At 44.3% G+C, this 14,693-nt stretch overlaps 1 protein-coding gene across 3 annotated transcripts in view; it reads right to left on the bottom strand.

Moving 5' to 3' along the window:
* Nucleotides 1-9,520, bottom strand: part of CFAP97 (cilia and flagella associated protein 97) — a 28,717-nt gene extending 19,197 nt beyond the window's left edge. The window contains exons 1-2 of one of the 3 annotated variants that reach the window (XM_028526956.2): nucleotides 9,390-9,520; nucleotides 1,032-2,071 (exon numbers count right to left, since the gene is read on the bottom strand). In XM_028526956.2, the coding sequence (XP_028382757.1) occupies nucleotides 1,032-2,055 (1,024 nt within the window). In that variant the 5' untranslated portion in view covers nucleotides 2,056-2,071; nucleotides 9,390-9,520. Of the gene's footprint in view, nucleotides 1-1,031; nucleotides 2,072-8,812; nucleotides 9,065-9,134 lie in introns of those variants that run through there. The other 2 variants (XM_028526959.1, XM_036011760.1) reach the window with 2 other exon arrangements.
* Nucleotides 9,521-14,693: the final 5,173 nt, after the last annotated feature.

Here is a 14,693-nt window from a genome sequence, read left to right as displayed (position 1 = left end):
ACTGGGTGGTGATGGCCAGTGGGAGTCCCGTGTTTCAGACACACTGAGCACCTGGGACAGTCAGAGCACAGGGAAAAGCAAACCTCCCAGAGAGGGAATGAATCCCAAGTGCAAAATGCTCCAAAATCACTTCATCAACCTATGAGTTATTTGACTAAATAGGGAATTTATTTACACCCTTACATTTTCACCACCGTGTAAATTATGAAGCTCAAGATTTATTCTCTCAACTAACACTTCAAACAAAGAGAATTCTACTTACAACTTGAAAATGTTATCTTCAACCGACCTAAAAGCTAACCTGCAAAGCCCCGTATTTTCCGTTACAGCAACAAGTCTAAAGGAAAGTCTGAAGCTGCCCTTAGTCCACCTGGAATAAACGCCTTGTTCCTTTCCAATGAATGTGGATAATAATAAACTGATACGGAAATATAACAATAAAGATTATTCTAGTTAAAAATATTTACACTTGAATTGAATTATGCAATTTCATCAACTAGGTAATTCTTTTCAAGTAATGCTCTTTACCCTGTAACACATAATCTGAATATTGCCCTGCAGTTTACTTTGAGTTCTCTCACTTGCCAGCCTTCCTGCCACTTTCCCCGGTGGGAAGATGACAGGTCACTTTCACCTCCATGCTGTTGCCTTCCGAAAAGGCGAAAGCGACACAGATCTACTGCCAGTGTCTCTACCGAGTGTGGGAAACCCCAGCTGGCTCCACCCGTCTCAACGACCTCACCCATTTGGTCCCGCTAGGCATTTGGAGTTTGTGTGGCACTAACAACAAAAAGAATTAGTGTGAAGTCATTTTCAGGCCTAGCTGATTGATCAGCTGTGCAATGATGTAAAGGATGACCTTCCTGATACTTTTATGGTAAACTGGAATCTCTAGTAAAGTTATGATATGAATTATCCCAAACAACAAAGCATATTACGAAAATCAATACAGTCAAAGCATGTAATGTTTAAGCTCAATATACCTTTAAGTTTCATATTTAAATGCAACAGTTTTGAAAAGGAAAAATTACCTTTCAAGAGATGATTCAGGTCCATGGTGTCATTCAGGGCTTTCTGCTTGTGCCTGCGGTCTGAACTGGAATCCGACACCGGGGACTTCGGGGTGAGATCGGCCCCATGCTTTTCTCTTCCTTTTTTGGCCGATTTCAAATTATTTTTTAAATCCCCAACATTTCCATACACTTCCTGACTCACGTTTTCTTGCCTTTTAACTTTTACTTTCTGATCGTTTGACGCGCCCAGTTCGAAAGACTGCACAGGGCTGATGTCTGGGGTCGATAAAGGAGTGACGTCTGTCACAGTGTCTTCAGATTCCTCGGTGCGGTCACCGACTTTCGGTTTAGTACTTGAAGGCTGTGTTCCCGCCGATGGTACTCCCGATTTAGATTTCTGTTTTGGTGACGAGTGGGTTACTCGAGAGAGAGGTTTCTTTAATGACGGAGATGAATCAGATGTACAATTATCAGAGTCTGCATCTGAAGAATCGGACCGTGAAGTTGAGGAGGACAAAGAGGAAGAGGAGCTCCTTTTGGAATACTTTCTACTTAGGCCTTTTTTAACCTGACTGGATGGTTTGGCTGACTTGGACCGGACATGATGTCTTCTCCCATCATCGCTGCTTTCCTCTCCATCCGTATAGTAATCATCTTCACCTTCCTTCGCAGTTTTGGGAATTCTACTTGGAATGGTCAGGTGTATTTTACGTCCTGTTGTAGCATCACCCAATTTCTTTGATCTCGAAGAAGTGGTCAATGGTAAAGAATTTCTGGTTTGTGTATTATCATTTTCTATTACGTGTTCTTTTGGAGGAATTACCACTTGTCTTTCATTTCCTTTCTCAGTAAGATAATTTTCGTTTCTTTGCATTCTACATTTTGAGTTTACATTTTCTGTATCTTTGTCTGTTCTCTCTTTAGGGTTATCCTTTTGCTTGTCAAAAACTGAGTTACTTTCACTTTTCTTTGTATCCTCAAAGTCACTGTCAAAGAAAGAATGGTCCACTTCACCTTCTGATATATCTCCGAACTGATCCATGATGGCAAAAATATATCTAAAAAAGGAGAAAAATGTAACAATCAGACTAAAAAGTAATCATAAGATACTCCTTATTTTTGTGTAGGAATTCAGTCTTCCTAAACAAAGAGGTTTGGTTAATACATTAAGAGAAACATGACCCCCCAAAACCCCACCAAAACCCAGCAAGTCAGAGAAGCGATAATGGGGCTAGAGGAGCACTTCCAGGTTGTGTCAGTGATTTCAAAAACAGGCCTAATAGTTCAGTTCACAAGAAAATCAAAACAGATCATCGAGGCGGGGACATCAGAGACATGGATACTAGACGAACCCTAAGGAAAAGGTGCCTCCCATAAATGAAGTGCAGGCAGAGTGCAGAGTAAGGAAGGATGGCGTTAACACCAGCACAAACACATCATTTCAGTGAGAGCGGTATAATAATGCAGATGGCAAACCACCCATTTCACTGCTCCCTCACCGCGGGTACTGAAGCAGCGACAGAAAGGAGAAGGTTCCCGGGAGAAAGAGAAGCTGCCTCTGTCCTTCTCAAAGGGCAGCCACAACTCTACGGCACAGGCACAGGCTATCCAGGCAGCTAGGGGCAAACCTCTAAAATTTAACCCGGGACGTACAGCCCGGGACGTAACCGAGTACGGAAGAGGACAAGGGAAGGGTCCGCATGTCTTACTGTGTTAAAGGGAGTCTAACCGAAGAGATTTTATAGCAAATGGGCTGTTTAAAGTAAAAAAATGAGAGCATGTTATTTAGACAGAGTTAAATACTGGGAGAAATACATAAAAATGTTCAAAGGAGGTGCCTCTAGCATAGTGCAGAAACCACTGTTTTGGTTACAGACCTTAAATTACCAGCTGACTTGCTGATTTAAACATATTTTAATGCTTTGTACGACTGAAATTAAGTTAGAGATATTTCTCTTTCTCACTGGTCTTACCAGCAGTGCCACAACTTCTATTACTAATAATCTTGAATTCAGAGTATAACCTCTAATACTGTTCTCCACTAAAAAATTAATTAATTTAAAAAAATCAGAGCAGCTGATTCCATTTCTGAGAGGGGGAGGGGCTCAAAAAGGGCCTGGAATATCTTACTGTTGACAGAAAGCACAATATTCAAACACGCCTGAGTTAGGGGCAACAAAACAAAAGACTCTGTTTCAAAGGGGCTTTCACTGTTCAAGCTGGTATTTAAAACTGAAAAACAAGAAACAAAACATATGCAAAAATGAAAACGTAATTCTATGGGAAGACACTGTCCAAATTGATATTCAAAAGGGGCAAATAGTATGAGTTATGTTAAAGGAAAGCAATATACAACTTCCCAATAATAACATACAGGTAACAAGACAATCATGTGCTCATTATATCCAATTTGGTTAATTTTGTTATATATAATCAAACAATAAAAAACTATGTTATCTGTATCCTAAATCGGCCATGATACTCTGCAGCCTTTAATTAAGTGACCTTGCAACTTATAAAAACAAGTATGAACATGATTTTAAAATCAACTAAAACTTATATTATTAATACTAATGTGGTAAGTTCAACACGATAAAGTATATGGGGTAATACATTTTATCATCATTAGATCATCTGTCTGCCTAAAGTTTTAAAGAATTTAAGAGATTCTGACATATTAAACTAATAAGGGAATCTGATTAAATCAGTAAGTTTAGACTTATTAGGTTTATACACATCTAAGTACTTAGGAAGAGTTTATTAGGTCTGTTAAGTGTGACTTGTCAGATGTTTGAGGAAGAAAATCAAATACTGTATACTAAAATTGTAATTGTGCTACTAGTGAAATAAATTTGCAAATGGAGTACAATGTTCAAGGACATTTAAACTAAATGAAAGTTAATCAAAGTACAAATGAGTTTTAAAATTCTAACATTATTACATTTAAACTGAGATAAGATGTGTTAAGTAAATCTTAAATATTTAAGAAAATTAGATTATAAAACCTACAGCTAATAAATATTAAAATACAAAAAATATTACCTCCCATAACACAGATTAACACCCTTTTTATGTTTTAAAATCCAAAGTGACAAAAGAAAAGCTCTTCCCAAAATCCTCAAAAAAGATGTCTAATATGGTTTTAGGTATAATATTTACCCATACTGAAATCAAAGTCTACTCTCTCAAATAGTAATTTATAAAAACTGAAGCTTGTCTCTTAAAGACATTTGGCAATTAATTTTTAGAGCCACACAGAGGACTGAGTGCCAACCTGCAAACTGGAAGGTCGCCGGTTCAGTTCCTAGTCAGGGCCCAAGCCTGGGTTGCAGGCTAGGTCTACAGTTGTGGGCATGCAAGAGGCAACTGACTGATGTATCTCTTACACATCGATGTTTCTCTCCCTCTCCCTTCTCCCTCCCTTCTCCTCTCTCTGAAAATAAATAAAATCTTAAAAAAAAATTTTGGAGGCACAAAAAAATCATAAATCATTTAAACCAGTACCTCCATTTCTGAAAATTTATCCTAACAATATTAAGAAGGAATGGTATTAACAATAGCGGTTTGTAATACTGAAAAAACTTGAATAGAGGAATATTATGATTTCATTAAATAATTACTTACCAGGGGCCAGCAAACTACTATGCACGGGCTAAATTTGGCCTGATAGTTGTTTCTGTAAAAATTCTAGAGGAACACAGTTTGAAAAGGTTCCCAGACCAAATTCCAATGTAAGAGGCTTCCCCGCACCAGCAAACAATTCTCAGACGTCAACAGGGTGTCTGAGAATTCAACTCCACTCTGACACTAGGGACATGGGATCCCACAGGAAAAGGGCTCAGTCCCTCACGACCACCCTCAACTGGAGGCACCAGTCACAAACCCCGGTGGCTACCTGCACTTTCCGACTACCAGACTACAAACCCCTCCAACTCAGGGTGCCCAACACAAACCCGGGTTGTTGCCGGTACTTCTGACTGGCTATAACCCAGTTTCCCGCCAGCCCATCCTTGGATTTGATTCGCTACAACAGTGCACAGAACTCAAGAAAACCCATTTACTCACTGGAGTACCAAGTCATTACACAGGACGTTGAGAGGTACGTGTCAACAGTCAGATGAAGAGAGGTGCAAGGTGAGCTCCCCGCGGAAGCTCTCTGCACGAAGACCCAGCCAGCTCTCCGGGGTTTTCCGGAGGCCTCATTGCATAGTGAGGGTTAGGTCCCTGGCCACTGGCACTTCGATCTCCAACCCCTGTCCCCAGAGGGTCAGTGTAACTGGAAGTTCCAAACCTTTAATCTGATGGACTCTCCAGCAACCAGCCCCACCCTTGGGTAGGGTCCAAAACTCACCTCATTAACATAAGAAAAACACCAGAACCACTTTCAACCCCTGGGAAATTCCAAGGGTTTTGGGAGAAGAGGGTCAAATATCTTAGGAACGGAAACCTCCCGCAGCCCCACTCGCAGCCCCACTCAGGGGTTTAGGTGCGTCTCCGGCAGCTTCCCCACTACAGGGGCAGAGCTGCGAAAATGACAGAGACCCTACTCATGGCCCACAAGGCCTAAAATATTTACCAACTGCCCCTTTCCTGAAAGAATCTGTGGACCCCTGATTTAGGGGCTATATCAGCATGAAAAATGCAGTATACAGAATGATTGCCCATGCTGGATTACTAATGATACAATTTATATATTTAAACAGAAGCCAGGAGAAAAAAGGGTATAAATTAAGAGTTGACCTGTTAGAAAAATCAACAACCCCATTGCCTATTTTGTATTTCCATTACTGTTATGGCAGTGTCCATGCAACAAATTAGGCACGTGGGTGATGGCCGGGAGTCTGCAAAGTGAAAATGAATGAACTGCGTCTGATGCACGCGGGTTCAGGGTTCAAGCTCGACTCCGCCACTTCCTAGCTGTGTGTTCCCAGGCCCGTGTACAAGCGAGGCTGCAGACAGAGGAAGTAACTGCACTGCTGTTACCGGCCAGCATCTAGCATTCTGGTTGCCAGGAAACGCCTTCATCACTTAGGTAGAATGAACAGTAAAGCAAGGCAGGGAGGAGGAGGAAGACGTGCCTCACCTGCTAATTCAGCAGTCCTGAGCCAGGTTTGATACTACTGCCAGGTGTTCCAACATCCCAAGAAACACCATGTTAGCAAGGAAGGAGGGAAGTCCTTGAAACTGTGCTTTCATCCTAGGGCCTGGAAAGCAGGAGAGGGTCCACAGTGCCCAAAGCAGCGGCTTATAAAACAACTTTGGTTTAATCGTCTACCTCTGGTCATTATGTTTTAAGAGGGAGTCCCTGGTGCTTACAAAAAGAGCCCATGAATAACTCTGGGAAAGTGCCCCAATCTTAATTAACTGCCTCCTGTCACACATTTGTTTTATAACAACACCAACAAATGGAGTCTGGAGCAAGATATGGATTCAGGCTAACAGACCCCCACATGTACCTACGTTTGGGTGGGTAGTCACATCGCTCCAGGAAAGCTGGTACCACATTAACACAGTGATCAATATGTAATTTTTCTTCTTCTTCTCTCTCTCTGTCGGGCTTGGGGTGCTCTTGGCCCCCACCTGGCCTCAGGCCACCAGGGGGCTTGCCATTCTGGTCTCCAGCCACTCTTACTTTTGCTGCCCAGCTTTGCCCTGAAACTTTGCCTTTCACCCCCCACCCCAGCCAGTCCCGTTCTCTTCCGTGGGAACAGGTCACTAATAAACTGACTGTACACTAATAGATTTGCTGATCTGCAATTCTTTACATGCGCCAGCAAGAAGATCCAGGTCTCTCCCGTCAACACAAGGGTGCTCAAGATTGCACTACTTGTAGTAACAGTGAGTTAGACAAAAATCCAATGTCTCGTTAAGAGGAAAATGGATAAGCCAAATGGTGTATGTGGTATATTATACACCAGTCACAAAGGATGAGCAGAGATCTATGAAATTACTAAAAGAGCAGAATTAAATGAACAGCAATACCATTATGAAAAACTTAAAGCACACACAAGACTCTGTTCCTCATGGGCACCAACACACAAAGTTACACAGGCCGGACTGGAAGGGCAAACATCAGACATGCAAGTGCCTGAGCCCTTGCGGGGAGAGGAGGGATGAGGGTGGGAAAGAGGCATCAAGGAGAAGAATGGGAACCCTGTGGAGGGCTGTGGTCGCGGTCAGGTCATCACCAAGGTGAGGCGTCTGACTGACAGTTACCAGCCCAACTCTGCCCGCCCCAGCTCACAAAGGAAAACAACAAACCTATTAAATGGCCACTACCACTAAATTCCCAAAAGAATTTAGCGCCCACTGTCATTAAATTCCCAAGAGAGCTACCTTTTCTTTGGTCAGATAATTCATCCTACAATCCAAAGAGTCAAGAGTTGAAATAAAAAAGAATCATGGTTGTTTTTTCCTTTCTGACTTTGTTCCATGGCTAAGAATACCTTTCAGGTTAAATTTTTTAAAAGTTTCTTCAATTTTAAAAGCAAACAATTTCATAGCACACCCCAGAGCTTCGGGAATGAAGCAGTTAGTTCTGGGAGCTACAGTGAAGAGTGTGAAATGTAAATCGTGACTAAGGATTTTCAGAACAGAATGTACTCAGAGACTTGCAGGACTGGCATGCAAACAGATTTTAGAGTTCTTACTTGTAGTTCGAGGCAGAACTTACTCCAGCACATGCACTGGACTAGAAAGCCATCTTGAGTTTAACGTTAGAACTGCTCAAAAATGAACTGGGGCTACTTTCTTTTTCTCTTTAATCCTCTCCCAAGGATATATTTACTGAGTTTTCAGAGAGATGCACAGGGAGGGAGGGGAGACAGGCAGACACAGTGTTGTGAGAGAGAAGCATCAACGTGTTGCCCCCTGCATGTGCCCTGACCCGGTGTGGAACTCAACACCTTTTGGTGTGCGGGGGCAACACTCCAACCAACTGCGCCACCCAAACACAGCTGGACCCGGCCACTTCCCAAGAGCAGGAGCCACGCCCCACTAGATGAAGTTGGAGAAAAGGCTGACCGTGCACTGGCTGGGCTGCTGCAGAGGGCATTCATGCATTAGGAGGACATGCTCTTTCCCAGCCCCAAGATTATGTGAACTGGGTCTAAGTCCCCAAACCCAATGATTACATACGTCTTTGAAATCCCTGTTTTTCAACAGCTAACAGTCCCCTGCCTTGCCGTCTCCTTACCAGACTGGGAACCCCTGAGAACGACCTCATCACTAAGTCTCATAGCACCTAAAGTAGAATCTGACAAGTATATTACTCAAAGAATGTTTATCCCATGGAGTTTGAGAATTAAGACTGAGCCTGGTTCTGCTTTTTGACAGCTATGTCCTAAGAGTCACCTCTCTTCCCTGAGCTAGTTTCCTTGATACTTTCCCACCGTCATCGTCCCTCCCCTCCCCCCACCACACTGTCCCCTTATCTGCATTGACCCTATGCCGGTAGTCCCCAACAGCTGTACCCTCCCTAGCTGGTCACAGTTCGGGAGAGGCGGTGCGTAGCCCAGTGCCCGGGAAACTTTCCCGGTTTAAATATGGATTGAGAATATCCAACAGGTACGGTTATTTTAAGGATTTCAACGCTCAGGTGATTTCACTTAATTCACCGGAAAATGATCCAACAATCCCACCCACTAAACAATCCTTTCTATAATATTTACTTCAACGTTAGTGAGATTCCATTTATATTAGAGCATAATAAACGTACGGGCTTAACACAGCAACGAATCTCTCTACAACATATTGGGGAACGGTAAACATTCAATGGCAGTTCATCAGGCCTGAATAACCCTTAAGCGGCGCTCAGCGAAGACAGGTGTTCGCCAAAGCTGCCGGGGACACGCCCCATCAGCCCCGCTCCAGCAGCGTCCGCGATGCTTTCCAGTCTCCCCGGGAAAGCGCACAGATCAGAACTGGCATTTTTCAAACTGTCATTCTGTTCCTATGACTTGAAGTTTCGGTAGTTAGCTATGTAACACGGCCCAAAGACGGTAATCGATTAGGTACACGAAGTCTAGTCCCCCAGTAAACATCTGGATTCAGGAGCGGAGGTCCAGACCCCACCCCTTCCCTCCAGGCGGCGGGAAGACAACTGACAGCCCCTCCTCCCACCTCAGGGTTCAGGTTCAAATCCGCAGGCGGTGGTGACCTGCCCCGGCTCCTGGTCGCTGCCACTTCCTAATTGAGAGCTGCCTCGGACCCTCACGCCACCCCGAAGGCGCCTGGAGGACAGGCCGTGCCCACCGGGGCTGGGGATGCGGGCGGCGCCAGGGACCCGCCTCTCGGACGCCTCCGTCGCGGTTACGCCCGCCGCCCGAGGGGCTGGCCAGGCGCCGGCTCCCCTCCCGCGCGCCTCCTTATACCGACCCCGAGTGCTCGCCGCTGCCCCGGCTCCGGAGAGAGGAAACGGACCCCGAACGGCGAGGAAGCGGGAAAAAGCTCGCTCCGCGCCGCCGGCCGGAGTGCCGAAGGCCTCCTCGTGCGCACGCGCCGACGCGCTTCCGGGGCGGAGACAGCGGAAGGAGGGGGAGGAGCTGCACGGGCCCAGTGGCGAGCGTCGCGGGAAGCCGGCGGGGGTCGAGCCTCGGCGCTGCGCAGCTGGTCGCGGGCGTCATAGAGCGCGGAGGGCTCCGGCGGCCTAGAGAGGCTCCACCGGCCCCGCCCGCTCGGGTGGGGAGTGGGAGGCCCGGCCCACAGCGCTCGGCTGGAAGGCGCACGTGCAGGAAGGCAATGTCCTCCGGAGGTGCCCAGTGCTCCGTCCAGGTCTTACTGCTACGGTTCCCGCTATGAAGCGGAATAGTGGTGGGGCTAGTTGTGTGCCAATTTGATGGGGAAAGTTCCTTTCGTTTTCTTGTACTTACTTACCAAAACAGCAACGGTAACAATAAAAATGGGGCGGCTGTGTCTTTGTGATTGTTTATATCAGCAAATTGCAGTTCAGACAACTAATTCTCTGGTCCAGGGGCTGGTGACACGTGAGAAACCCTCTTACTAATGGCAACCGAGGTGGGTTGTTCAAACAATCTAAGAGAAAAATGATCTCTGTAGAATACAAGGGATGTCATGATTTTTCGATTTTGAATTAACAGGCACATAGTGCGGGGGGTGGTGGCGGCGGTGCAGAATAATGGTCCCCCGAAGATGTCCACCTCCTAACCCCCAGAACCTGAGAATATGCTACTTTAAATGGCAGAAGGGACTTTGTTATGAGATTGAGGATGTTGAGATGGGGAAATGAACCTGGATTATCGAGGTGGACACAATGTAATCCAGGTGGGCTTTAGGGGAGCAAGAAAGTCAGTAATCAAAGACAGTAATGGGAGTCCTAGCCATAGAAGCAAGAGGTTTAAGTACAACATGGTGCTTACTGTAGTAACATGGCGACTATATTGTATATTTAAAAGTTAGGAGGGAGTAAAAATTCTGTGAAGTGGTGGGTGTTAACTAGACTCATTCTGGTGACTTTTGTAATATACACACATTCTCTTGTACACCCTAAGCATCTATAACATTGTGTGTTGATTACATCTCAATAAAACTGGAACAATTTTTTAAAAAAATTGTAAGTTAAAAAAAAAAGACACAGCAAGAGATCAGAGTAACGTAAGGGGCCATGAACCGAAGAAAGCAGGCGCCTGTGGCAGCTTGCAAAGGGAAGAAAGGGACTCTGTCTGAAGCTTCCAAAAGGAAGACCATGCCAAGACCTTGGTTTTAGACTTTTGACCTCCAGCACAGTAAGAGAATAAATGTGTTTTAAACCACTAGCTTTGTACTAATCTGTTATAGCAGGAATCGTAAACTAATATAACAGGTACTCAATAAATATTTTTTTAGATGAAATTGCAAAGGAAGTAAAGATTAGCCATATCCTAGGGACTCTCGCTAAAGAAATGGCTGCAGTTTCATTCTTCACAATGCATCTTGTATGTGGTTGTCACTACCAGCAAGTACAGAGAATCATTTCTTTGTTCTTTTTTGTAGGCCAAAAGGAAGGATTTCACTTAATTCTGCTTGATAAGACTATGCTGTCCCCATTTCTCAGGGATGGTTTTCTACTCTGTGGTTAGAGTTTATTACACAAAGGGGTTGAATAGACATTTCTCCAAAGAAGCTACACGAATGGCCAATAAGCACATGAAAAGGTGCTCAACACGCGGGCTGTGAACCAAAGTGTCACAGGTTCGATTCCCAGCCAGGGTACATGCCTGGGTTGCAGGCCATAACCCCCAGCAACCGCACATTGATGTTTCTCTCTCTCTCTTTCTCCCTTCCCTCTCTAAAAATAAATAAATAAATAATAAAAATTAAAAAAAGGTGCTCAACATCACTACTCACTAGGGAAATGCAAGTTAAAACCACGAGATAACCACTTAACACACATTAGGATGGCAAATGCAACAAATTAACAAGGGTTGGCAAAGATGTGAAGAGGTCAGAACCCATGGTAATTGTTGATGGAAATGTAAAATGGTATGGCCACTGAACAGAACTGGAAGTCCCTCAAAAAAATGGGACATAGAATTACCATATGACCCAGCAGTTTCACTTCCGGATATGCACCCTAAAGAACTGAAAGCAGAGTCTCACACATAGAGTTGTGCAACCACGTTCTTAACAAGCATTATTCTCAATAAGCATAGCCCTAGTTGCTGCAGCTTCTCCCTCAGCAGTTGCTGCTCCACCGGGCACTGTGATGTTATAGAGACGACTTCTGTCCTTAAACCTCATGAACCGACCTCTGCCAGCTTCAGACTTTCCTTCTGCAGCTTCCTCACCCCATTTCCCCTTCACAGAACTGAAGAGTTAGGCCCTTTCTATGGACTGGGCTTTGGCTTACTTGGAGTTAGTCTGATCTTTTATCCAAATCACTAAAACTTCCTGCATATCAGCAATAAGGCTGTTTTACTTTCTTATCATTCATGTGTTCACTGGAATAACAGTTTTAATTGCCTTCAAGGACTTTTCCTTTGCATTCTCAGCCTGGTTGACAGGCACAAGGTGCCCAGCTTTCAGCTTATCTCAGCTTCCACATGCCGTGCTCGCTAAGCTCCGTATTTCTAGCGTTTGATTTAAAGTGCGAGACATGCTACTCTTCCTTTTGCTCGAACACTTAGAGGCCATCAGAGGGTTATCAATTGTCCCAATGTCGATGTTGTTATGTGTGAGGGGAAGCAAGAGGGGTGGGGAGAGAAAGAGAGACAGAAACAGAGACACACACAGAGAGACAGAGAGAGAGATGGGTACGGCCAGTCGGTGGAACAGAGAGCAATATTTATGAATTAGGTTCGCCATCTTATGTGGGTGTGTTTCATGGCACCCCTCCAAACATTACAGTAGTAACATCAAAGATCAAAAAACACCATACAAATACAATAATGGGAAAGTTAGAAATATTGCAGGAAATACCCAAATGTCACACAAAATGAGCTAATGCTGATGGGAAAACGGCGCTGACAGACTCGCTGGACACAAGGTTGCCCCAGGCCTACAACCTGTAAAGAATGTGCCCCCTGTGCAGTGTAGTGAAGCAAAGTGCAGGGAAATGAGCCGTGGCTGCACCAATATGGAGCGCCACTTGGCGTAAATTACATGTGTTCCGAAATTTTGTCAAGAGATGTATCTTCCTCTTAGAAATGCTGCATGACGTTTCCTCTAATCTTTAGCCAACTGCTATTGGCTTTGAAAGTATTTTATGATTTTTAGTTTTGAAGTTTGGCCACCCATCTCTATTTTTTGTAAACTACACTCTGCTTGAAAGTTACAGGACAGAAAAGAGGGGAATTAAATGACCTGTTAGGGTCTTACAGTGAATACACAGAAGAAACTGGCATGATATCTAGGCCTTTTGACTCCCATTAACATCTTCATTCACAATGTTTTCCAGCGTGGTCAAGGGCAAATACTGTGGTTTTCTCTCTAACCCTGTAGCTACTTCCAGGACGGGCCAGGGTTTAAGGAGAAATACACTGGTGAAAGAGGAAGATGGTCATCTATTTTGCCAGAGGTTGTGCTGTCTACTTATTTACACTGCCTAACATTTTAAATGTCATTTTTCCACTTAATCTGTCTTTATAATATCCCAATGAGTTAAGACAGATGCCATTCCATCTTTTGTGAGAGGATAACGAAGCTAGCCCATGGAACATTCCATTATTGCCTGTCCAAAGGTGCTGGCTTTATTAAGGAATATAAATAAGGCTTCCCTACCTAATTTGCTTTCTAACCCTTAGACCTGGAAGGACTCAACGCTCACTTCTGGGAAGGAACACATGGGCTCTGATATGATGCCTGACTTCTGGTGTCCTCTCCCGTGGCGCCTGCTGGTCCTAGTCACTCCCTGGTGCTCCCTGGTCCCACCTGACTCCTGGACTCCTCAGACCTTGCCCAGCACAGGGGCCCCGTGGTTTTTGTGAAGAGAATCTTTGAAGTGTCACCGCTGACTTAGCAGCACGATGGCCCACGCTTGGAGGAAGTTTGCCGACCACGACTGTACATTTCCCCAGCTCTGCATTATTTTTGGGAACAATATACTGGTGTGTCGGAAAGATTAGAGTCTTAAGAGTTGCAGACCAGGGCTCTGAATAAAAGAAAGACCAGTTTGCGCTTTACTTGTTGAAGTTACACTCAACTCAGCCCTCGTCAGGGGCCTGGCCAAAATACCACCAGCTCTCCTCACAGAGCACCACAACTCAACAGTTTAAAGCAATAGAATACGTGTCCTAAGTTCAGGATTTAAACCTGTTTTCTTCTCCTCTGTAACATGGGACGAGTAAATGACAGATTTTTGGAAGCAATGAGGCACGGTGGTTAAATGCTCAGCTCTAACGCCAGACCATGACACGTGTTAGCTCTGGAATGTTGAGCAAGTTATTTGTTTTACCTTTTTTGCCTCAGGTTCCTCAGGAGTAGATGGAGATAACATTATCAGGGTTGCCGTGAAGTAGATAAAGCATTCCCAGTGCTTACAACAGTACCTGGCACACGGGGTGTGCAGTTACGTACTGTTATCGCCCGCCACGGGCTTCAGGTGGAAAAGGTACAGAAAGCCCTCGACACACAGTCCTTGGCATGTACATGAACAAAAAAAAAATAGATATGATTGTCGGTAATAACAAGCTACCCATGCTTTCCTTGAAATAATTTGGATTAGTGGGGTGCACTTTCAGGAGGGCTGGTGAAATGAATGTTAACTATTTTAGGGGCAAAAGGAACCCTTCAAGTTCAGTGACACTGCTTTATTTACTTATTATTTATTTTTAAAAGGGGGGTCGGAGGCAAGGAGAAGAGGAAGGTCACAGCTTCTCTCGATGTCACCTGGGCACGGCAGAGTCACATCTGGCATAAGGCAGTTGTTATCTTCTTGTCTTTGACTTGCGAGGTGTAAGAAGTGTCATGTGAATATTAATATTTAAAAAAAGCTTTTAAAAATGACACATGTAAATACATCTCATGCAGCTATAGAAAATAACTCACTTATGTGCCGTTTTGTTAGAACTAAATGTTAGGGCCAATTTTTTAGACCTCTTACTCCCTCCCCCACTTGAACCTCTGCCACTCCGGGGAAATCAATTATGAAGACATGACTACACGGGTGGACTATGTATGTCTGTGGACACCAGTATTTCCTTTTTTGAATAATAACCTCTTAGACAATTCCTTGTTTTAAAATAG

This window comes from Phyllostomus discolor, chromosome 11 (assembly GCF_004126475.2).
Source record: "Phyllostomus discolor isolate MPI-MPIP mPhyDis1 chromosome 11, mPhyDis1.pri.v3, whole genome shotgun sequence".
Lineage (NCBI taxonomy): Eukaryota > Metazoa > Chordata > Mammalia > Chiroptera > Phyllostomidae > Phyllostomus > Phyllostomus discolor.
The sequence above is the reverse complement of the archived record's forward strand: the minus strand, read 5'-3'. Positions and strand labels throughout refer to the sequence as shown.